General features: G+C 45.2%; 8 protein-coding genes across 8 annotated transcripts; 4 read left to right on the top strand and 4 right to left on the bottom strand.

Moving 5' to 3' along the window:
* Window positions 1–696: 696 nt before the first annotated feature.
* On the top strand, window positions 697–2,109 carry AOL_s00210g368 (uncharacterized protein; the record flags this gene model as incomplete). The annotated part of the gene is made up of 1 exon (XM_011129169.1): window positions 697–2,109. The coding sequence occupies one exon, from the start codon at window positions 697–699 to the stop codon at window positions 2,107–2,109; it is 1,413 nt and encodes a 470-aa protein (XP_011127471.1).
* Window positions 2,110–3,066: 957 nt separating this feature from the next.
* Window positions 3,067–5,180, bottom strand: AOL_s00210g367 (uncharacterized protein; the record flags this gene model as incomplete). The annotated part of the gene is made up of 3 exons (XM_011129168.1): window positions 3,067–3,099; window positions 3,162–4,852; window positions 5,024–5,180. The coding sequence occupies 3 exons, from the start codon at window positions 5,178–5,180 to the stop codon at window positions 3,067–3,069; spliced, it is 1,881 nt and encodes a 626-aa protein (XP_011127470.1).
* Window positions 5,181–12,005: 6,825 nt separating this feature from the next.
* Window positions 12,006–13,999, bottom strand: AOL_s00210g366 (uncharacterized protein; the record flags this gene model as incomplete). Its single annotated transcript, XM_011129167.1, has 5 exons — window positions 12,006–12,142; window positions 12,371–12,460; window positions 12,630–12,966; window positions 13,072–13,681; window positions 13,749–13,999. 5 exons carry the CDS (start codon window positions 13,997–13,999, stop codon window positions 12,006–12,008), a joined length of 1,425 nt encoding a protein of 474 aa, XP_011127469.1.
* An 839-nt stretch (window positions 14,000–14,838) lies between these two features.
* Window positions 14,839–15,484, bottom strand: AOL_s00210g365 (uncharacterized protein; the record flags this gene model as incomplete). Its single annotated transcript, XM_011129166.1, has 2 exons — window positions 14,839–15,060; window positions 15,185–15,484. The coding sequence occupies 2 exons, from the start codon at window positions 15,482–15,484 to the stop codon at window positions 14,839–14,841; spliced, it is 522 nt and encodes a 173-aa protein (XP_011127468.1).
* A 1,056-nt stretch (window positions 15,485–16,540) lies between these two features.
* AOL_s00210g364 (uncharacterized protein) lies at window positions 16,541–17,123 on the top strand (the record flags this gene model as incomplete). Its single annotated transcript, XM_011129165.1, has 2 exons — window positions 16,541–16,666; window positions 16,737–17,123. 2 exons carry the CDS (start codon window positions 16,541–16,543, stop codon window positions 17,121–17,123), a joined length of 513 nt encoding a protein of 170 aa, XP_011127467.1.
* Window positions 17,124–17,560: 437 nt separating this feature from the next.
* On the bottom strand, window positions 17,561–18,218 carry AOL_s00210g363 (uncharacterized protein; the record flags this gene model as incomplete). The annotated part of the gene is made up of 2 exons (XM_011129164.1): window positions 17,561–18,000; window positions 18,089–18,218. The coding sequence occupies 2 exons, from the start codon at window positions 18,216–18,218 to the stop codon at window positions 17,561–17,563; spliced, it is 570 nt and encodes a 189-aa protein (XP_011127466.1).
* Window positions 18,219–20,131: 1,913 nt separating this feature from the next.
* On the top strand, window positions 20,132–20,536 carry AOL_s00210g362 (uncharacterized protein; the record flags this gene model as incomplete). Its single annotated transcript, XM_011129163.1, has 1 exon — window positions 20,132–20,536. One exon carries the CDS (start codon window positions 20,132–20,134, stop codon window positions 20,534–20,536), a length of 405 nt encoding a protein of 134 aa, XP_011127465.1.
* A 361-nt stretch (window positions 20,537–20,897) lies between these two features.
* AOL_s00210g361 (uncharacterized protein) lies at window positions 20,898–22,417 on the top strand (the record flags this gene model as incomplete). The annotated part of the gene is made up of 4 exons (XM_011129162.1): window positions 20,898–20,925; window positions 21,071–21,531; window positions 21,608–22,156; window positions 22,220–22,417. The coding sequence occupies 4 exons, from the start codon at window positions 20,898–20,900 to the stop codon at window positions 22,415–22,417; spliced, it is 1,236 nt and encodes a 411-aa protein (XP_011127464.1).
* Window positions 22,418–23,058: the final 641 nt, after the last annotated feature.

Genomic DNA, 23,058 nt, shown 5'->3' with positions numbered 1-23,058 from the left:
CCAAACTTGGTCTCGTTCCAATAGCCAAATTAAACTGCAATTCACCCGCTAGTTTTGTAATTTTGTAACCAAACTGCGCAGCCTATTCTTCCAGAAGTCTGGTAGAATCCCCCGTGAAACGTCTAGTCTCGAGGTTAGCCAGGGCCAGGTTAGGCAGATTGATACATCCGGTACATGTGCATGCATATGCTGAAGTTTCAAAGAGTCGCGCGGATGCGACTTTCCCGCCACTTCCTCCCCGTCGCCTCTCGTCCAGTATACCATCAACTCCAAGAGCCACTTTCATACCTTCAGTCTTCCTTGTCCCTGTGTACCAAGCCCCCGAGGTCACACCATTATACAGGGGTACCCCAGCCCGATTTGGATGAGATCTTCCAAGATATATATGATGAGGAGCATGTCGAATTCTATCGGAGGGATCTTGCTCAAAAGCCTGAATATAACCCCTTCGACCAGTTCGCCTTGGATCAGCAATATCCATGTATAAAGGACCATGAGCCTGATACTCATTATCCTGACATCTCATGCCGGGATTTTACGCTACCGCGAAATGCGACAGGGAGTATTCTTCTTCGGTATGTTCTTCCTTCCTGGGAATAGCAGGTCTGTCTCTTTGCCGTATAGTCGTTGATTGATTCCAATTTGGTACCTAGGGTCTATAATTCTTTAAACGCTACCTCGAGATCCCCAGTGATCATGTACTTCCCGTCACGAGGAACTAACCCTATATCAACCACCCAAGAGCACCGTGTAATATCTGAACTCACTAAACTCACAAACTCTACGACCATATCAGTCGGCTATCGTGTTTCTCCCCCCTTCCCCTTATCACTTCATGATGCTCTAGCGGCTTTAGACTGGGCACGCTTCAATGTCCCGACAGTTTCATTAGAAACATACTGCCAGAATAATTATGATGGTCGTCTGATGGCAGTCCTAGGGACGGGAATAGGTGGTAGTATCGCAGCGTCTATCGGCGCAACCGAAGGCCGCGAGTCCGGTATAATTGCTACAGGGGCCTGGCTCCCGATTGTAGACTGGGCATTCGATCCTCTCCCCGGGATACCCGAGTCCAATCTCTCAACAATCCCGAGATCACCGTCCCTGATTGAGAAATACTCTCAATCCGAGCTCGAGGAAATTGATTCGGATATAATTTCCACCTATTCACAACTCGCCGACAATCCATTCCTGTCTTCTGAAACCCTTAAGTCTATCCGGTCTCACTACCTCGCTACCCCAGAGGACTTTACCGACCCCTTCGTCTCCCCGCTTTACCGTTTCTCGTCCTCTGGTGTAAATATCTGGACTGATCTAATCTCGAGAGTACATTCAGAACTCCTCGCTGACCCCGAAAACCCCCCAACATGGGTCAAGACATTACCAGACACAATATTTAAGCGAGGACCCCGTAGGCCGGTAGCTTACCCGCCATTGGATCTAGTTGGGAAGCTTACGGTACCAATGATGAGGATCGTTAGCGCAGAAGGCGACATTCTCCACCGACAGATAACCGAGTATGTTCACGCCGCAAGAATTTCTCTGTTCCCTTCCAAAATCAGAACAATTGAGGAAATAGCGAAAGAGGAAGCCCAGGAACTTGGGAAGACACACAACAACGACATAATTAAAGAGGAAGGAATAGGTTGGAATTTCGCCAGAGATGAAGCTCGAGATGAGGAAAACGAAGACATAAGCGGAAAAAAGGGAGCTCGAGATGATACTAAGGAGCTAGAAAGTGCCGATACGAGGCTTTGCATGCATGAACGGAAAGCGGCGATAGTAGAGGACGTAGAGGAAGAGCAAGACAGCCGTGATAATACGGCCAAAACAAATGTGGTGAACGTAGATGAGCTAGGATATTCCAAAGCAGCAGAAATTTACATCAAGCATGAGATTGTTCCCAAAGCTGGTCACTGCCTGATAACTGCCGCGGGCAAGATCGGTAGTGGCATGGAAGAAGTGGAAAAAATGGCCGCATGGATCAATTTAGTTTTTGGAACTGAACCAAGCCGAGCATCGCATTGGAAGTCGGTATTGCAACAAGAACGGACAAAAAAAGCGCTAGAGGCTATTAACACAAGACTGAAGAGGGTTTCGAAGCTATAGAGTTTCGATACCGCACTAGTACCAACAGGACCGATACTATATCTCTAACGGTTTTCATGTGCGCCCGAAGATTCCTACAAAGGAATTAAAATAAAAAATGAAGAAGCACATTTTTTAAACCCTCCAAAAAAAAAATTTCATTTCCCTGCAACATTTTTTTTTCAAGACCTGAAGATCTTGGAATAAGAGGTTGTTATAATACAAGAAGCGATCAAAAAAGAAAAAGAAAAGCAGTGAACTTTTGGGGCATCGAACGGCATACACGCGAAACATAAACAAGGATAAACTCGAGATCTTTGAGGTTTCGAGAAAATCCCAAAACAAAGGAAATGAATCATGTCATACAAAAGAATGGTGTAGTACCGCTAAATGTAAGAAGCACGCCCACGGCTTCTCCCCCCTCAAAGTCGTTCTTTCCTCCCCCTTTTTTTTGATCTGGAAGAATATGGTTGTACATGTGTGCAAGGAGTTACAAAGCAGCAGATAGGGTTGAAGCAAAAAAATCGTCGCATGAAAATAAGAAAGGGTGGGATGAAGGAAAGCATCGCAACATCGCCGCGAAGTGCAATACGTAAGGTATAAGCGGGGCGGAGGGGTGATATGGGAGTTCCTGTTTGGACCTCCGTGTTCCCGGTCTTATAGAACACCTTACAAATTTAGAAGGGAAAGTTCAAGAAGAAAAGAGCATATGAAGTTAATAAAAACCAAAACCGCGCCGGTTTTACCGCTAAGGTATTAGAAATATGCTTCAAAAGTCAATTAGAACGCCTCACGTGCTTTGACGTACGCCAGATTACTGTGGATATCTGTGTCAAAATCAAAAGAAAACTTAAAATGTAACAAACCGTCCTAGGTATCAGATAAGTGTTCCCAAAAAGAATACCCTATGCAATTTTTTTCCGTAAGTATCACATTATCGAGTGATACGAATATTAGGAGAGATTTCTTGAAACATGCTCAAGAGAGGTGGCCTTGGAGAATTGGCAAAAACTGAAGATCGGAAGCATTGTTAGCGAAGGCTTTTGGAAAGTAGACAGGAGAACAGCACCCACATTTCCAATAATTAACATCGGGATATCAAACATATCTCTTTTGACAGTCCAACAAAAGGTACAATCAACCTTGCCATCTTTTGCCAAGCTGTCAAGCCCGCTCTCCCCAACGACCCCATTTCTTGACATTTGCGCTGTAGGGCCCCTAACAGGAGTGGAAGTCCCTGTTTTCCTTCTCTTGCCGACATCATCCGTAGTTGAAACATCCGCAGGAAGGTACTTCAACAGCTTGCATTTAGTCATAACAGATCCCCTAGCATCACCAAACGCCAGTTTAGCAAACTGCTCATAAAATTCCACCACAGATTCCTGATCCAGTAGCTCAGCTAGGAACACCGGTTTTGGATTCTGCTCCGTTCCAGCATTATGGGTCTGCTGCCCAAAGATGATCTGCTGCTCCCGTTCACCAAGATTGCTGTTACCAAAATTGGTATTCAAGTTTTGTGTTTTACCCAACAGGACGTCTTTCGGCCAAGATGTTAGGTGACAAAACTCTTTGCCTACCGCAGCAATTTCACCAGTCCTGCGGCAGACAATAGTCGGAGTGCCACATTGTCCGATGAACTTCTCGTACTCCCAAAGAGTCCGTTGGAAACACTTCTCCATAAAGAGGAGATCCTCTTCTTTTAGAGTTTTAGTGCATGCAATGAAGGATGGACGGTACGATGCCATCGATCTAGCAATTCTGTTCAGTAGAGGTGGTGGAAAACGGTTTCTTAAAACGACTAGGAGACGGTGGAACCCTGCAGTGTACGAGTATGGCTTGGTAACTGTGTTATACAGGGTAGAAGGGTCTTTTGGTCTCCGAGCGGTTGGGGGAGGATGAACTGGCTTCGCCAACGGCGCAGACATAGCAGTCTGATGGCCGTGATTGAAAATATTTTCATAATTGAGAGGTCTGGCTGTGGCAGGGCTATAGAAATTGGCGACCGACATTGGCGGCGAAGCGGTCGCTGGTGGAACGTTGATATCATACAAAGTCGAAGGATGTTTGGGGGATGGAAGTGGCGGAGAAGGAGACGTCAAACCACTACCCGGACCATTCGTGACAGTGAAAGCATGGTTAGGATGGGCAGATGTCGAACTGGAAAGGATATTTCCTGTACTATTCTGACGGGAATTACTCCAGTCGTTCATGAAGCCTGTGTCACCAAGAGCAAGATAGGCCGGCCCACCAGAGGGTGAGAACGGCGCCTGTTGCTGATAACCGGTGCCAGATCCGTTAGATTCGGGGGTCGTTGCGTTTGCTCCGCCGCCAGTCATATGACCCAGCATGCCGAACTCCAAAGCACCGTAATGAGAACCGAAATTTAGAGAAGCGATGTCAAAATTATAGATTGAGGGATCTGCAGGGTCGAAAAAGGGAGGATTGCCAAACTGCGGTTGTTGCTGAGGATTTTGAGATGATTGAGGCATCGTTCCCAGTCCCAAATTAGCTTCAGTAGTAGTACCGATCTGTGGCGTAAGGAGATCTGGGGTTTGATCCATCGAGAGCGGATTGATGGTGCCATCTCCCGTATAAATACCGGGATTCGACGAGGCCTGCTTCTGCACTTGGGTAGTACGAAGATGATCCTTTGGAGGAGCGTCGATAGGTGCATCGTGAAGATACTTTGCCTTTTTGCGCACCCCGTCAGCACAAAGGTCTTGCAGGCCTCTTTTGATACAACGCTGACACGGTCGTTCGTCACCTAATAGAGGGTAAAACAACCAAGTTAGCCAAAACAAAAGTTCAATCTGTATAAACAAAGAAGAGATTATGTTCTAGAACAGCATTCTGTTTCTTGATCTATGCAGGGTGTGTGCGATCGAAAATCGAAGCTTGCATGAAATCCAACACGAAGCAAGATATCTTGTCCTACCACACGTCAGATGCGCCCTCTGGCAAGCATGACAGGCTCTTCTGGCCTTTTTCCGTCGCGGGCGAGACGGATCCTTTGCAGCTGCAGCGCTGAGGCTAGTCTTCGAAGAGACTTTCACCGCAGTTGGTGACGTCGTGCCGTTGTTCACGCTCGACATGAACGGATCAGAGATAGGGTTTCAGCTTGTAGTCGCCGATGTATAGGTGCTGACGTTTGGCAGGGTCGGAAAAATCGAGAAAAACAAATCTAGATAGATAATATGCAAGATATCGAAAATCGTGCCAGTAGATTGGGATATGCGTCTGTAAAATCTGGCGGCTTCAAGGGATCTCGGGGGGTAGCTGTGCGAGCCTGAAGTCGGAGGTGTCACGCGAGCAGGCGGTCAGAAGCGACTCAAGCGAGGTGCGGTCGTCCGACGGGCGTAACAGAGCTCGATTGACGATGCTGGTCGGATCGAGCGCTCGCGGATTGAGGCGCATTAGATACAAGGACTTGGTGGGTGGAATTCTTCTCGAACGTTGAGGGGGGGGGGGATTAGGATTATTTTCGTTGAAGCTGGAGTAAATTTTGGATCCGGGGGACTTGGCGATATGCGTGCTCGCTAACTAAACTGACTCGATGGACGGGCGGCCTGTGACGTTGGGAAGTTCTTAGCCCCAGACCAATTAATTAATTTCAATTTGGTCTGTTGTTTTTTTTTTTTTTTTTTCTCCCTTCTCGGGCTTCCTTTCGGGCGAAAGTTTATATACGTCCAGCAAAATCGGACCTGGCCTTCACGGCAACCGAGGTAGAGTCAGCCAGCCAAATCAAGAAATGAGATTGTGAGCCCGGGGACACATGTTTGCCGGGTCTGGCCAGGGCAAAAAGAAGAGCAAGATCTCGATATTATTTTGTGATATAGTATTCTCACTTTCTCGGCTCTCGTGAGAGGGGAGGGAACATCCGAGCTGGTACTTCACAGACCTTTTTAAGATCAGGATCAAAAACGAAGTTAACTCGGGACGGTGGTATGGCGCTATCTTCGCTCGAGCTAGTCGTAACTGTGGAGGGTACTAGCAAGGAGTAGCAGCCAGGTGAGGGATTGGCTCGTCAAACGTCAACGTCAACTTCCCATTCGAAGGCTGGATATCAACATCGGAATAAGGGCATGTCGGTTAGTATCATGCTGTTGCTTTGGAATCTGCTGTGTCAAGAGAGAAAACGGGAATATATCAAATGGAAAAAAACGGGTTTGAGAAAACGAGTGGACGAGTAATATTAGAATCACTTGAACTGGGGACCTGGAAAAAAAAAAAAAAAAAAAAAACTGACCAGAGAAAGACGACAAAAAAAAAAGATTTCAAAAGAGACGTCGTTTTCCACTCTCTCTAGTCCCAAAATATCGGGATGCCGCTAAAAGACGCACAAAAGGATGGCAATAGAAGCTGGAGCGGGTCCGCTGTCGTCTCTGCAGGCAGTGGGTGGGCTCGATTGAGGCGTTTTCTAACTTTTTTTTTTCGCCTCGCATAACATGGCAGGCGTCTTGCTGCAACTCAGGCCCTTGCTACTTGCCGTCTGACCTTGCCCTCGTCACCGACATGAGATGCCTTCTGCTTCTTTCCTTTTTTTTTTTTTTTTTCCTTTCCCCCCTCCTCCAAGGAGTCGATCTTTCAGGACGTCTCCAAATCGTGGACGAAGGAGGGTCAATTCAAGCGATGGGTACGAGTTACTGTCTGTAAGCAATCAAAGGCTGCAGTACGATACCTTTGTGTTTTTCTTTTGCTCAACTGCTAAAGACCAAGCAAGGCAAAAGTCGGCAAGTACTTTTAAGTATCCCGCATAGAAATCAAAGCGGCCCGCGACTTTGATGGATTATCCTTCACCGTTACGAAATAATAATGCAGTCCGCACGTTTCGTCTTCTCTCGGCGAGAATGGAACGGTTGTAGTGTGGATTTTTCCCTCTTTTTGTTAGAGTCTTCGGGGAGTTAAAAAAAAAAAAAAAAAACAGAAAACAGAAAATAGAAACAATTATAATCCCATGGGCCTGAAATGAGACTGAATCCGCTTGTGATAATTTCCCTTGACCTCGCTTCGGTTTCGACAGCTATTTCATAGGGTGTCCATCAAGTCACAGGGCTGAGAATATCGCAATTACAGCAGCGCCTAAATTTGAATTGCGTCTCCGTCGACGAGCCTCTCTTCGGAAGGTCTGCCAACCGTTTCTAGAGGAATATTATGCGCGAATAATTACTGGCCACAGGTAAACGATGGTGGTTGGAGATGGTGGCCGATGGTGTGGGCCAAATGGACTGGGCTGGACCGGGCTTGGGCTCGCAAGCGGGAACATGGAGTGAAAAATCAGCTAGCTCGGAGGTACTGACCCACTTCCCTTATTCCATTGATATTTGGATCTCTAGATGACGAAAGAGGGAGAGCTGTTTGTGGGGATATCTTGTGAGGTCGGAGGGTATATGCTTGACGCGGAGGAGGAGCTTAAGCTCGGAGGAGAGGAAGCAGCTTCGAAGCTCGAGCTTTGGTCGTGCTGATAGCCATCGAAGGAGCCAAACCCCGTAAATACGATCAGGGCATACATGTTTTGTATGCGTTCCGCTGCACGCATGGTTCGCATGTTCGGCATCGAACCCAACAGGCCGCTGGAATCGAGCTTCCTCTGCAGCGGATTGGCTTGAGTAGCAAGCTTCGATCTTGACAGCATAGAGAGCGCATAATACGCCCTCTCGTCTATGAGGTCTTTTCCAAGGAGCGATTTTCTGCTGTTTCTATGCTTCACCCGCCTCTGAGTACATCTGTCGAGCTCTAGAGGAATACAAGAATGTGACAAGTCTAAGGTCGGACGACATGACGCATCACCACATATGCCGGCCTGAGCAGGAGAGCAGAAGGGTCGAAGAGAGAATCCTCGAGCTTCGAGCGCTTCAGAGTTTTCACCGTTCAATTCAATTCGGCTATCACACAAGAGCAAGCAAGGAAGCAAGCAAGCAACGTCAAAACGGATGTAGTTATGATTACTTCAGGCGGCCGCAACATGACAGACGACGAATGCGAATGAAGTTCTTATATGTCATAGCATATCATCAGGAACCCTTGCCGGTTCACCGAGCTGCCTGCCTTTGCCTTGTCTAGCTGCCATATCAGCCGCCCAGAGGGGTCAGAAGACCGGACTCGTATCATCGCTTGCACTATCCTAGCTTGATCAACGGGGAACTAGATATCCATGATCTCGATGGGAATGATGATATGCATCCAAAGTATGTAAGCCTGCACATGTAAGCTATTCGGTTAGTAGCTCGACCTAGGTGCAGTGAGCACCCAAGTAAAGAAGTACATACTTACTTAAGTCGAGTACCTACATAATACAAGTACCCTACCAGATCAGACCAGATCAGACCAGATCAGACCAGACCGGATGCCGAAGCCAGAGTGCCGCTGCGGGATTTGTGCTCATCGGAATGAAACGTAGGTAGGCAGTTGTAGGAACGTCGAGACAACACCCCAACGCAAAGTTCCAACCGACGTCGATGTCAATATAAATCAAAGCAGATCAACTGTCTTCTGAGAACTTTTTGACTTCATCAGATACACTCAACGTATGTACCTACTTAGGTAAGTACCTATCTACATATGTATCTGCCTGGAAGCTAGCTAACCTTCCTAACCCCCTGCTCCCCTTCCCCGGTCTCTGTGAACCCTTCGCAATCCCACACTCCTCGAGATCGCACGGCTTCTGTCGTTCTTTCTCCATCCCTCTTAAATTTAAATGATAACTCTGGCCAATCATATCGTCTCACGAAAACGGCAGCCACAGATAGTACTGACCGAACCAGAGCTTACGGGATGATATGAGGCCCCAGTCGCTCCTTTAAATGTCACACAAGCAACACTGAGTTTCTCCCTTACTTGTTTCTTCAACCTTCATATTTGCCTCTTTTTGCGCGACCCGAAAAGCAGAGGTCACATCAAGCGAACTTTGATGTAACTCTGTCCGATGTATTCAGGATGAATGGGACAGAGCTTTAACAGTACTTCCTTTCGTAGCAAAAAAGTAGACTATGGATCGATAATTCAAGAGTAGGTACGTAACGTCGTTGGTACCTCTGGGATATCCCCAGCTTTGCTTGCTCTTCGGTTTTGTTACATGTACAAAGTGATACATCTTCCTCCACACACACACACCTTTCTCAAAGTTTATAGGACGAGACCCCGGCAGCGTTTTAGTTCAACGATATGCATCCACTTTGCCTTATTCCAGCTCAATCCATGCCGTGCTATTCCAACGTCGATGCATTAAGTTCCCTTCCTCTCGTTCTAGGACCCTCGATTCCATCGCGATTTCGCTTCCCTTTCGCCTTCTTTTTAGCTTATTCCATTGTATTTTTGTTTTTTTCTCTCTTTCATTTTTCTTGGAGGCAGGAACTCGGTTATGAGAAAGGTTTTCCCTAAAGTCTTGCGGAATTATTCATCCCGAGGAAAGATCTAGAACATCCAGCGAAGGATTTCGTCGTCATTAAAACGAACGGACCGGGGTGGAGTGGTAAATTACAAGACCAGTCCCCGCAATTACCTGCTTTTTTTCTTACAGATCTAAGATCTAAATCTTACTAAGGGTTCCCTAGATAGGTTTACAAACGTTTCTGCTAGGTTTATCCAGGGAATGGCCTCCAGCTGGAATAGTCCAAGTATTGGACTAGTTATAGTTCGCCTCACCATTGACCTGCCACTAAATCTATCTAGATGGGACTATTGACGACACCACTACGGAGGCACTACCATCATGTCATAGACTTCACACTTAGCTCGTAGAAAGCCGTTTTCTACTTCGTAGCTTTGCCTCTTTGGCAGCAGTTACACTTTTTCCGAGTTTTTAATTCTCCAGTATCCATTTCCGTAGGTCTTTTTACCTACTACTAATGTTATACCTTCTCCACCCAAGCTGTCACACTCTAGCTCCAATTCCGGCGACAAGAACCTCACTAGTCGACACTAGCTAGGCTAGTTTAGTAGCCAATTTGTAATTGAGCTAGCTGGTGCAAACTAGGTCATTCCACTCAAACATTTTACCAAGCCCGCGGGTTCGAATTCTTGACGGTTCAAGCAAGCCATCCGAGAAGCGAACATGCTAGCATCAACCACGAGCTCCTCGTGAGCCCAAAAGCTCATTCCATGATTTCAAAACTACCCCACGTGGCTCAGATCCTGTGGTTCTTGACGTGCAAGATATACCTAACAGCCATATCTCGACACGTGCAGCCCGCGGGGGTATGTCGAAATACTGCACTGAAAACAAAATGAATACATCTCAATCTCAAATATATCATGCATGTAATACCATGGCGCAGGCCTAATAGTAATCCTATCTACCTACTTAAGTACGTACTTACCTAGGTATTTACCTAAGTCCATACATACACACGGTATCGATCTCCCACGGCGAGCCTACGATTGACTCCTCATGAACATGCATTATTGAGACTTCCATGTAGCACAGGAGAGCGCTAGTTTATGCAGCTACACCATCTCCGAAGTTCAGGTCCCTAAATTTAATTAACTTTACATTTACATACAAACTTCTATACATCTTTACTGACTTTAGCATATAATTAGCGCTCTTAATATTATAATTCGATTCTATATTCAACCGAAGGAATAACAGATAATATTATAATCCATTGCATTGCAACCCTTGAATTCGATTCCAGGAAAACGTTAAACCAAACTCGTTCCCTAGTTAGCTTTAACTGCACATTCGTATTATACCTCCGAACCAATAAACCGCCGTAGGCCTCCGTACCTTCAAGCACGACCCTCAATTTCGATTCGATTCGGTATGTGCTCCACCTTCTTGCCTAATATCCCTTTCTGTGTAACCCACATGATGCATCGATGTATGCGAGTGCGGGCGGACAACCCATCCACGAGTAGCCGGGAGCAGCGGCCAACGCATACGCCTCTTTGGGTGGTTATTAATATTTATGACTTGGCTCGGCTCAGATATTATATTCCTCGTATAAACTTGGTTGGCTTTGCAGGAGCGGCGCTGGCGGTCAAAAAAGAACTTGGCTCCCCCAAGGCTCGAGTCATGATATTGATAAAAGAGCTCCTCCGATATTGCTCCGCGAGAGATCTGTGGCTGCTTCTTCGGTGCAGCCAGTAGTGTGGACGACTACAGCGCGTGCCCAGTTTCTCAACTAGCACTCGTTTCAAATTGTCAAATATCGATCGGCCAGGAGGTTTTTTGTGGACCGTCGATATGTCAACTATTAGCCAATACTTGTTCGCGGTTGACCAATTCACAGGCAAACGAGAGCGACTTTAGTAAATGAAATGCGTGAAGTTTATAAGTTATGACCATTAATTAGCTAAATTAACTAATAGATTTGGTAACTGTGAAAATGATAGATTTCTTTACGTTAAATCATACGATGTCGCGCTATCCTAAATTTTGCTTTCCTAGAGTGCCGTATATCTAAGTAGAATTTTAGAAAATTCGAACAAGCTCGAAATGGAGTAACCTCAGTTCTTCCCGCCATGACCTGACAATATCGATATCCACCAACCTTTGTAAATCTTGTACGCATTCAACTCTATGCCGCCCTCCTTACCATACTTTTTGCCAACTATGAATATAAGCTGTGGATTGAAACTCTCGCTTTTATGCCACGATAAATCTCATTATTACACTTATAAGCTATATGTACTATGTATGTATGCACGTACGTGTGTCTATCTATCCAAAAACAAAGATAACGCCCCAAAATATGCATATGCATGAGAACATCTGCAAACACATACAAGAATCCCTGCATCAGTAAAATCCAAACCCGTTTCCCCATCATGTATATAAATTGTGCAGTAGAACCAAGGGCGAATGTCTGCATTGCATCTATCATCCGGAAGTTTCATTAAAAAAGAAAGAGAGATGGAGAGAGGAGGAGTTTCCAACACCACCAAAATGCGAGTTCCTAACTAATTGAAGGAGAGATCTACGGACTCTTCGCATATCGGCTATGTTTCCTCAACTTTTCTCCATATTTAAAGAAAAGGAACGGGAAGGGCGCCATCAAAACCGTCAATAATGCTAGTATCAATGTGGCATATTGTGCTCCAAGGGTTTGATACACTGTAGAAAGGTAAAACTCAAAAACCGACGTCGTACAAGACGTCAAGAAACAAATCGTTAGCCCAATCATGACCCTTTTTCAAATACTTCGTCTTCATCTTGACCTCATCTTAGGCAAAGCCTTAAGAACTTGGTACATTTGCGGGAACAAGCTGAATGTAGTGTAGATGCAAAGAGAAATCAAGGGGGAGTCGAAAGATGTAACGGGGTAACGGGTAGAATACGTACTCTGTGTAGAGAACAGGGGGAAACCGGCCGCAAAACAACTGCGGGAGAAGCTATTCGCCGCCATAGCACTGGCCGCGTAAAGTGGATAACCTATTGCATAAGATGAAATGATGCACATGTTAGTGATAGATCTCGGAAACCAGATTGCTCGAGAGGCCCCGAGAAGGGTTGTAGAAAACATCGGATGAAAACAAACCGCCGTAGTGGTTCACCCGGCTGACGACATAACCACAATGGAAGAAAGAAAGATAGGACTTACAATCTACTAAGAATGCAAAGACAGCAGAGTAAACCAGAAGCGTTCCCATTCCGAAAACCGTACTCCCGATAATCGGAACAATCCAATGAACACTCTTATATGTCGTCCAACCAAACCAAAACATCCCCACAGGCACCAAAACCCCTCCTAATATTCCTGGCGTTAGTCGAAACTCTGGTATTGATTCCCCCCTTTTAGCCACTAGATTCGCATATGTCCGTCTCCAAATCGGATCGGTCATCACACCCATCAGCATTCCGACGAACAACCCCAAGAACGACAACCCGAGTTGCGACAGGGTAAAGCCGTATGTGCCCCTAAAGATGAACCCGAAAGCCTGGAAAAACATGTACAGTATTCCGAGTAATAACGCTGTAAACGTGCATAACGCCAACACCATGGGTTCGAACACCAACAGCTGAAATGGCCGTTGACAGCTTACCAGCACGGTCTTGAGAATGCCGTCCGTCCGCTTGTCGTACGGTGCATAATACCTGTCGTCTCCTGTCTCCCTGCGGATTTTGGCTGCCTTGCGCTGCAGCAGAATCGGGTTATAGGTCTCGGGGATCAAGCATAATAGAATCCACTGCACAAAAGACCATATAATCATGACATACCAAGTCCAGCGCCAATTGGTATTTTCGTTGATAAACCCACCGATCAGCGGTCCCACCTCGGGTCCGATGAAAGGTGAAGCGGTGTAAACCATCATAGGCAGGCCTAGGTCGCCCCCTTCAAACATGTCGCCAACGGTACCACCTGCAACGCTCAAAAACGCACTTCCTGCCACGCCATCCAAGAAGCGGCCAACAAGAAGCGTAGTGATATTCTGCGCTGCTGCGCAGGGGATGAGAAAAAGAATATAGCAAGCGAAAGAAATTATGTATATCGGACGTCGGCCGTAGAACTCGCTGAGCGGAGCCAGGAACATTGGTCCTACACCAAGTCCCATGACGAAGAGTGATAGGCCAGCGATTGCGAGTTCGTGCGAGCTGCCAAATTCCTTTTCTATTTGGCTGTACGTGGAGGTATATATGGAACTTGCACACGTGCTATAATATATAATTGAAAATCAGTACAACCTCTAGCTGTTCAGATACTGCAAGGAAAGAAACTCACGTATTAAACGCACCCGCCGCCACAATGAGCGTAATAATCCATTTGGTTCTCTTTTTCATGCCCTTTGGGCACCCTGGATCTCCATGGCCCTCCCAAAGCACTAGAAACGGATCCTGTCCATTCGCTTGTTGTTCCTTTGGTTTGTCTATCGGCACCTGGTCGCCCTCCTCGACAGCTTTAAAATCCGGGTCGTTCGCCATAACGTCCACCTCGTCCCTCTTCTCATTCAGAGTCTCCGCAGAGTTTCCCATTGCCGTCAAATCGCGAGGATAACTCTCGCCAACTTCGCTTGCCGCTGCAGAATAGTTTGTTTCAGCGAGATCTGTCGCCATGTCGTAAGTCTGTCGCCCTTCTAAGGCCAAAAAATAGTTCTTCTGAACCGGAGAGAGAGTGCCTACCTTCAAACTTATAATAGCATTATTCGCCAGGTTTGCTGCGACTTGATAGCCTTGAATTCGTATCGGCTTACGAATTAGATCCAGAACGATGTAATGCAAGGCATATCGAAAGCTTGGCTTCCGTCCCACGAGGGAGAAGGAGAAAAAAGCCGCCGTTATTCAGGGTCGCTGGATGGACCCAATTGCCCGGTGACTAACCCATTGACTTTTGTGATACAAACATCACTAACATTGCTTTGTAATAGCGTCGTCTTTCAGAAATAACTCGTACGAGGGGATACTATGGTGAAAGAGGGCCAGTTTCTGCATACTGACGTAAAAGACGGGGTTTCAGTTGGCCAGTTAAGGTTATCTCTGTGCCAAACGTTGCATTTTTCGGCAGGTTCGGCTATGGGTAGTCTTGAACGGAAGAGCTTCTGATTGGGTTCTGGGTTCTAGGCAGGGTCCACTCGATGACTAAACATTGGGAGCTCTGAAGGGTTTTCAACATCTCAGGGATAGCTTGCGAACACGCGGTTAGTGATTACTGATAGGATTTTTCAAAGGGTTTTGTCACTGGGTTCAAGGCAAAAGGAAAGACTTGGAACAGATGGCACGTCTATTGCTGTATGTTCTCTATTATATCTTCTATGACTTTGACAAGACGTCCAAAAAATGTCGAGACACATGTGCGGGAAACGGATTGGTTGCGCTTAGCTCTGTTCTGGGAAGGTGATCAAGTAGCTTTCTTCCCTCAGCGCGGCATAGGGCGGCCTCTCGAGCGATTTGATCGCAATGTCAATATCCTTGTTTATATCCTCGATCAAAGCCTCCTTGGAGATGTAATCGAACTCAGGTCGAATATATCCCATTATCAACAAATTCAAGTGTGCACCGTAGAAGTCCTGCGGGAACTTATGAATAATGTGTACCTCCTGCGGCTCGGATATCTGCGTTAGCCACCGGCGCCCTCCGAAGCAATTTGTAGGCCACCAATTCCATGGCGCATGAAGTTGAAAGGCCTTAAAGGATTCGGGCCGAAAAAAAAAAAAGACTTACCACGCTGCGGACCGTATTCTTATAGAACGGATTCCAGCCGACGCTCATTACCATCGGAAAGACAGCATCGCCCTTGTCGCTGGATGAACCGCATTCAGACGATTGTAGCCCTGCCCAGCCGTAATATATGCCGCTCTCTATGAACTCGGGTAACCCCTCGGTGGGGATATTGGCGGTGGGGATGCCGAGTTCTTTGCTGCCGCGACCGAAGCCTGAGATAATTTTGCCTGAGAGTCGGACAGGACAGGGAGATTCAGGGCCGGCGTCCGGGCCAGCAGTATCCGGTCGAGCTTCTCGCATCTTGGGGATTGAGTATACGGATTGGCCGGTTTGATTTAATTTTCTTCTATAGCTATAGATCCAAAGGAAGGAGAACTCGAGAGTAGAATGGACGTCGTTAAATATGGTCGCACGAGAGAGTCCGAATTAATCAGCGCACGCAACACATTACCGAGTTAGCTTCTGATTGAGTCAGATCGGTCTGTCGGTGTAATCTAGACGCCGTAGCCGTAACGTTATAATTATCAGGCGGCTTGGTACCCGATTTTAGTTTTGACGATGGTGTCTTAGCTTTATAATTTAAATTTAGCTAAATTTAGCGAACATCGCAATCTATAGTACAGTAACTAGTACATACCCGGCATACCTTTCAATCAGGATAAGAGATATCGATCTAGAATATATTCTAAGTAAGTATAGAATATTATATAATCAATATTATGTTCAGTTCAGTTCAGGCCGAGGTAAACTAAGCATTGCATTGCATTTGACACAATTGGAATGTATGGAACCGGAACCGAGGCCGCTGCCATGTCGTGTAACCCGACAGCCCGAAAGTTCAGAACTGCCTTTTTAGGTGGCCTATACCTCCGGCCTACGTATCTATAGCTACATCGATACATCGATAATCATGCATCAACATTAAAATTAAAATTAATATAGTATAGTATATATTATACGACAGGCTTTCAATCAAGTAGCTATGTAGCAGACATGAGATGGCAACCATCTCTAATAGAGTAGTGATCTGTCAATGTTCAAGGCATTGTTAATCGTTGTGTACAAACAGCTATCGATATCGGTATCGATGGAGGCAACCGGGGCAACCGAGTGCTAGACATGTATCATCAAGAACAGCGGCGAACCCGCCAGACAACAAAGCGAAGTTTCGACTGTTCGCGTCGACATCCGTCTCGGCTGCCCCGTCAACTGAAAAACCAGTAGTTCTTCATCAACCTCTTCAACCTCTTCCATTTCACCAACATCATCGATCAACATCACCAACCTCAAAAGAGCTACCCTCCCATCCAATCCATACTATCATATAAGACACAGACATATCACATCGATACCAAAATGTCTCTCACCTACGCTCCTACCGTCACTGTTACTGGTGGCTGTGTGCCTGTCTGTGCAGACTACATCTCTTGCGGCCAAACCTTCGGTGGCTGTTTCACCTCCTGTCCTGGTGTTCCAACTCCAGTAAGTCTAGATCCATTCTCTTATAGATATCTCCTTATCATCCTCTCTATCCTAACAAACAATAATCTAGGAGCCTACCATCCCAGACTATGTTATCTCTGCGTGTGTCGCTCTTGGTAGCACTACCGTCAGCACAGCTACTCAACCAGAATATTCAAACCCCGTCACCGTGATTGGAATTCCTTCGGTTTCTACCGCCGCTGAAACTACCACCGAAAACATCAATACCGTTGGTACCCAGACTGGTGTTTTCACCATCTTGACGGATACGACCAGTTTCACCACGAAAGTCTATACCAATTCTACGGCCATTCCTAGAAATGGGACCACCTCTGGTTTGCCAACTCCCACCGACGGCCAACCATCAGCCAGTGAGCGTGTAATTAGTGCTATTCACCTTGGAATCATGCTTGGAGCCTTGATTGCTACCGTTGTCGCTGGAGTCTTCGCCATCTAAGCCTTATAGCTACTAGATTGCGTTGCTTTGGAAGGGAGATATCTCGAGATTTCTATTTCATTGTTTCTTTCTGCATGCTTTTCAAGGGCTTCTTTTCCTTTCCTTTCCGATTGTTTTTTTCTTTTGCGATTTCACATTTTTTTTTTTTTTTTTTTTTTTTTTTTTTTTTTTTTTTTTTTGCCCTCTTCCCCGTTATAATTACGGTTCGAGAAGGAGGTGGACCTCTACTAAAGCCTAGAGATAAAACAGGGCGTCGTTTAGACACTGCTTAAAGCAAAGTCTGGAGGATAAATAATGATAATTCTTAATTGACCCCACAAAAAAGTACATACGTCTATCTTCCCGAAAAACTTTGAGATAAGTCTAAGCCGTAGAGCTGTTTTGACGCCCGTAGCCACAGGAAAAGAAAAGAAATATGAATAGATAGCAGTATTGCATTAAGCAGGACCCATTGGAAGAGTCCTCAAACAGGGCATCGTATACATAACAACCCAAGTCGGATCCTCCGACCAATAAGAATAAGCCTGCACCGAAGGCTCCGTAAAATCTGCGACGAATATTCCATCTTTATCTTTCCCTTCCCAACGATCGATCATATTTGTCGCAATAAGTCCAAAGACAGTACAATTGGTCTCAAACCCCTGAGGGCGATAATTACACAAATAAAGTCCCATACCGGTTGCGGGATCGCATGCTCCGATGAGGCATTTCCCGTCTTCTTTTACACCGCATAGTGTATTGGGATCCGCGCGGAAGCTGGCGGCCATTTGGCGGGCGACGACTGGGTCGAATCCTGGGTCAGGGTCCTTGTTGACCCAGTATAGTTGACGCTTACCTAGGTTGTATAAATCGGACCATTGCCAGCTCTTAGCGGTGCCTATAGCTCGTTAAAGGATGGAGTATTAGCATCGGTTTTAAGATACACCAGCCCGCGTGTTACAGGTATTTTTTTGAACTTTGTTTACCATTTCCAGCGGTAGCTCGTGGTAGTAGGCCGAGGTTCGGATGCGGGGAGGTATCGAGTTGGGGAGGATATTCTATAGCCTCTGCTGTGATGGCTCCTAAGAATAGCGAGAATATGAAAAATATCCTCATGTTTTGCTTTGAAGCCGAAATTCTCAGAGGTTATAGGCGGATGTTTCCAATATTCTAAGAAATTCGGGATGCAGTAAAACCCGGCGGGACTCGAGGTAATTCACATCTCGGATCAAAAACCACATTTCATTCGTTCGAAAGCAACATATGTATCAGATATATATATATGACTGATGTACATACAAAAGAATTTGAACAATAACTCCTTGTACGAACTTTTGCAACATCAAATATCGATAAGTTGGCGGTGCGGCAGTTTCAAAATAGCTGCGCCTTATAGCCCTCTATCCCTCCAATGAAGCCAACTTAAAACGAGACTATCTGTCGACTGTATCGGGCATGTTGATGTGGGTAATGTTGATGTTACTATGTTGCATGCATGTTGGAATCGCCCAGATAGGTCAACTATTCCCGCGATGTTAACAGGGATCCCGGCTGGCAATGGCATGCAGCGAAATTCAAAGCTGCCTTCGAAGCTTACCTAGTTAGAGTAAATTAGAGTGAACTTCACTCCTCATAGTATAATAATTAATAACGGGGTGGGATAACATGAACTTGAAGCTGTTTTTACGTTCATATCTGGATCATAGAACTCAAGGCTCGTTTGTATATATAACTTGGGATCCAAGTATTTAAATTCATACACTTTATTATCAATATGATCAATATACCGTATACGCATACAAACTTCTCGGACGTACAGAAGATGAGTTTATAATAGATAATTGAGACTTATAGAATATATAATGATCTCCAACCAATAACTTCGAATGGTTACAGTTGTATGTATACTCTCTGATCTCTAAATTGACTAGGCTTGTTAGCAATACTTTATCACCTGCAGCTGACCAAAGGCTTTGAATTGAATAGTGTAAATCTGGATATTAACTAGAGGTATTAGACCTGTTGCTACGAATCCCGCGGTGCACAGCTAGCTGGCTCGCAATATTACGTATATTAGAATTCTTCAGTGATATTTGGAAATAAGATAATTCTAGGTAGTTCTCATTTACTTAGTTGGCGCAGTTGGCATTATCTGCATAAAACCAGTACTTAATTGTCTAATCTACATTGAAGCTGAGCAATATCTGTATAAAACCACCGTCAAAAATCAATACAATATATGTCGAGTTATAAACATATCTGAAGATATATAGATTTAAGTAGCTATAGCTGGAGAGTGATCGTATTTTCGTAGGGAGTGGGCCAGTCAATTATAATTATATTAATTTGGTATCGTGATATCAAGATCGATATCATGAGTCGACCGCAGGCAATCTCGAACTTTGCCTTCTACTGAGATATTGTGCGCGTGCACGTGCGATACCATATAATTAATTTAAATTCCAATGATAAAAGGAAATTTACGAACGAAAAAGTGAAGAAAATCCATACTATCTCAAATAAGATTACATTTGTACACAAGAAAGCTCCGATCGCACGTACGATCTTACCATTACTATAAACCTTCTCCAAAGTGAATATGAACAAAATTGGACTTTTGTCAAAATATTTGTAAAACCTGTTCATTGAGGTTGCGGCTGAGCCTTCACACCCGTAAAAATTCTAGCCACATTCGGAAAACCTCCAACTAACCAATTCTCCTGACTTGAAACTCGTGCCTGAATCTCATAACCTCAAGATTTCATAGCAATAACCATTCACAGAAAGGAAAACCCTTCCAAGACCTTCGAACTTTGCCTCTTTCCTTCCAAGAATAATATCTAAGCAAGACTGTATACTTGAGTACCCCGTGTAGCTGTCGACCCCGGTGTACAGGAACCCCTCTCGAATGCGCATGCGCATGTGCTAAAAAACTCATCCTGCTGAATCCGCAGCGACAAAAGGATATCACCAGCGACCAATATTGCAAATCATCTGTCTACCTGAATTCAAGCCAAAAAAAAGGAACCATGAACACCGAAATGGCAACCACAAACATAGGCCGCAGGATGCTGGCCGAAAAACGGCGACACCAACTACTATCCAACGGCACACGCGGTTTCGCAGCCATAGACAGCGCAGACGTAACAATGGACATCGAGGCGCTTGTGAAACGGACGCACGCGAGACCCACGGGTCCCACCGAAACAGATTGGTGGTGGAAAAGAAGTCTTAGTCTTGGAGTTGCCTTACAACTTCAACAAAAGCCGACCAAAAATTTACTTCATGTTAAAACTGTAAATACAGTTGTGTCGTTGGAAAGATGGCCGGATATATTAGAGTATATTCAGAAATATCCAATTGTACAGACCCCCTCTCTCTTCTCCATTGTTTTCGCTGCGAAGACGGAAGCAAGGAAAGAAGGCGGGAAATGACCAGAAGCTAAACAGGGATATTGAATGCATTACAGGCGACAGGCTCCTTAGAAGGCAGACGCCAAAACCGTCTCTTGTGCGTGCGCCCTACCAAACTTCCAACAAAATCAACACAATTAATTGCCATTCAAGAATACCATAACTTTGCTGACAATTAAACAGTGTCTTTAATACACCGCGATCCGATATTCCAATTCCATTTCTTAAATGGCTTGAAGATTTCGAAAAGGCCTGTTTGGGGGCAAAGCATCTTGATCTCGATTCATGGAAGGTATTTGCAGATCTAATAAGATATCAACATCAAGCTGCATCATGGCATTTCGTCTGGAACCTCGATCCCGGAAAACATCACCGTTTTCAAATGACAAAGCAGCCTTCAGGTCCTCTCCGTACGTTATATATATGTCTATCTATATACATACATATATACCAATCTCTTCCACAACCAATGAAACCCCCCTCTTTAGTGTAGCAAATTAATGGTATACCCCAATATCAAAAATCATGACCATCTAACTATTCTCCTATATATAGACACTGCCTCCTTCGCAATTTCCATGACCGAACTTCTTCTCCTCTCCACTCGTCTACCCACCCTTCATCGTTCAGGCTTCACCTGGCGCCCCACCTGGCCAACTCTAAACCTAGGAAGTCGTATTCCCGAACAATCTGACCTTTCCTCCGACCATCGCCTAAAATTCCGATTTGCTCCAAAGTCTACTCCAGCCGAATTACTCCTCTCCCTCGAATCCCAGATCATAACAAAACGTCCGTTGTTATATGTAAAACATGTGGCATTGGATATTGCATATGACCCCGTGGCGGGGTGTATAGTGGATATTACGACTTCGGATGTGGAGGATCATATCAATCTGTTGCCGTTGTTGTATAAACGGGATTTTCAACCTATCGATCTTGTTGTTCGTCTGTTTGATCAGGAAGTTGATAGATGGACGGCGTTTATAAGGGCCTATGGGTCGCATATTAAAGCACTCGTATGTCTATCCCCCCCGGTGCCCCTTCTCCTACAGTATCCATCTAGTTTCTCTAATATCCGTTATCCTCACATAGAGAACCTACCTCTACGACAACCGTGTCCAAAAAGCCACAATAAACACCATCCTCGCCTCTTTAAAGCTCGTCGATAGTCTCCTCCTAATCGCCCAAAACAACGTAGAAACAATCGACCAGTTCCTCTCCCCAGACGTTTATAATCAAAAGCCCAACCTCCCATACTTCTGGATGTGGCGTAAAACTCCTCCTGTTTCAACAACCTCGGGAAATAGCTTCGCTGGCGGTAGTAGCGGTCAGAGTACCCGTGTAAACACCGGTAATACGGGAGAATCGAGTACGTCGACCGCGAACTCTTCGGCGACTATCACCGAAAATACATATACACCCGCCACTTCCGCAGAGATGCTATTAGAGCACGCATGTCCGGCACAGTACAACAAACTAGTCCGTGATAAGGAGTATTTCATGCATGTTCAAGGTGTCCTAAAAGGGTGGGAAGTCGATCTACGTGGTCAAATGCAATTGATCTTTAACCTCATCAGCATTGATGAAGCTTACAGATCTCGAGAGCAGAATACCAGCTTGAAGCGTCTCAGCTGGATCACTGTAAAGCCTCCCAACATCAATCCTATATCAAATATTCATCTAACATATATTCAATCAACATAGTTCATCTTCCTCCCAATGCTATTCATGTCCTCCCTTTTTGGTATGAACGTCAACCTTCTAGCCAATAATCCAGAATGGTGGTGGTATCTAGTATGGACTATCCCCTGCCTTGTCCTCGTCATGCTATTCTGGTTCTTATATAGAATCTGGGACCGACGAAGGATAGCAGAGGAGGAACTACCATTTAAGATTGCTTGATGCGACGAAAACCAAACCTATCATAACATAACCAACATAAGTACATAGGTATCTCCCTGTCGAAATTGTCTTGCATCTTAGCGACCTGCCATATCATCTACAAAAAAAAGTCCTTTGCATCTATCTGTTAGCATTTGCGGCGTTGTGATAGGAAATATAGCCATCACACATTTTTCTTTAAAATCGCGTCTACATACTACAACTTTGAACATTTTTTTTTACCTTCTCTTAGTCTGATAAAATTTAGTAGTTTCGCTGGCAGAAGATATGTACCCCCCAAACCAGGGTTACACCTAATCTGTGGCGATGACCGAGTTTCCTTATACATGATATGTAATTAACAATAATATAGATTTCAGGTATGCTAACAAAACTTACCTTTGGCAGTCCGTACTAGTCTTATACCGTATACCAATCGAGGCGTCAGGAAGAAAGTTTAAGGCGGTAACTCGACCCTACTTTTGTCACTTAATCTATTCAGAATGGGTACACTGGGGCTGGGTACGAGACAATATTCAGAAGCAGATATCAATCTTTCCGGAAATTTTAAAGATTTTAGTCTTTCAGTCCTTTCTAACAGCGTAGGCCTAACTAGTATACCGCTTTATAACTTAACTGTGCAAGAAAGAGCGGCTAAAAAG

The sequence above is a fragment of the Orbilia oligospora genome, assembly GCF_000225545.1.
Source record: "Orbilia oligospora ATCC 24927 unplaced genomic scaffold scaffold00210, whole genome shotgun sequence".
NCBI lineage: Eukaryota > Fungi > Ascomycota > Orbiliomycetes > Orbiliales > Orbiliaceae > Orbilia > Orbilia oligospora.
The sequence above is the reverse complement of the archived record's forward strand: the minus strand, read 5'-3'. Positions and strand labels throughout refer to the sequence as shown.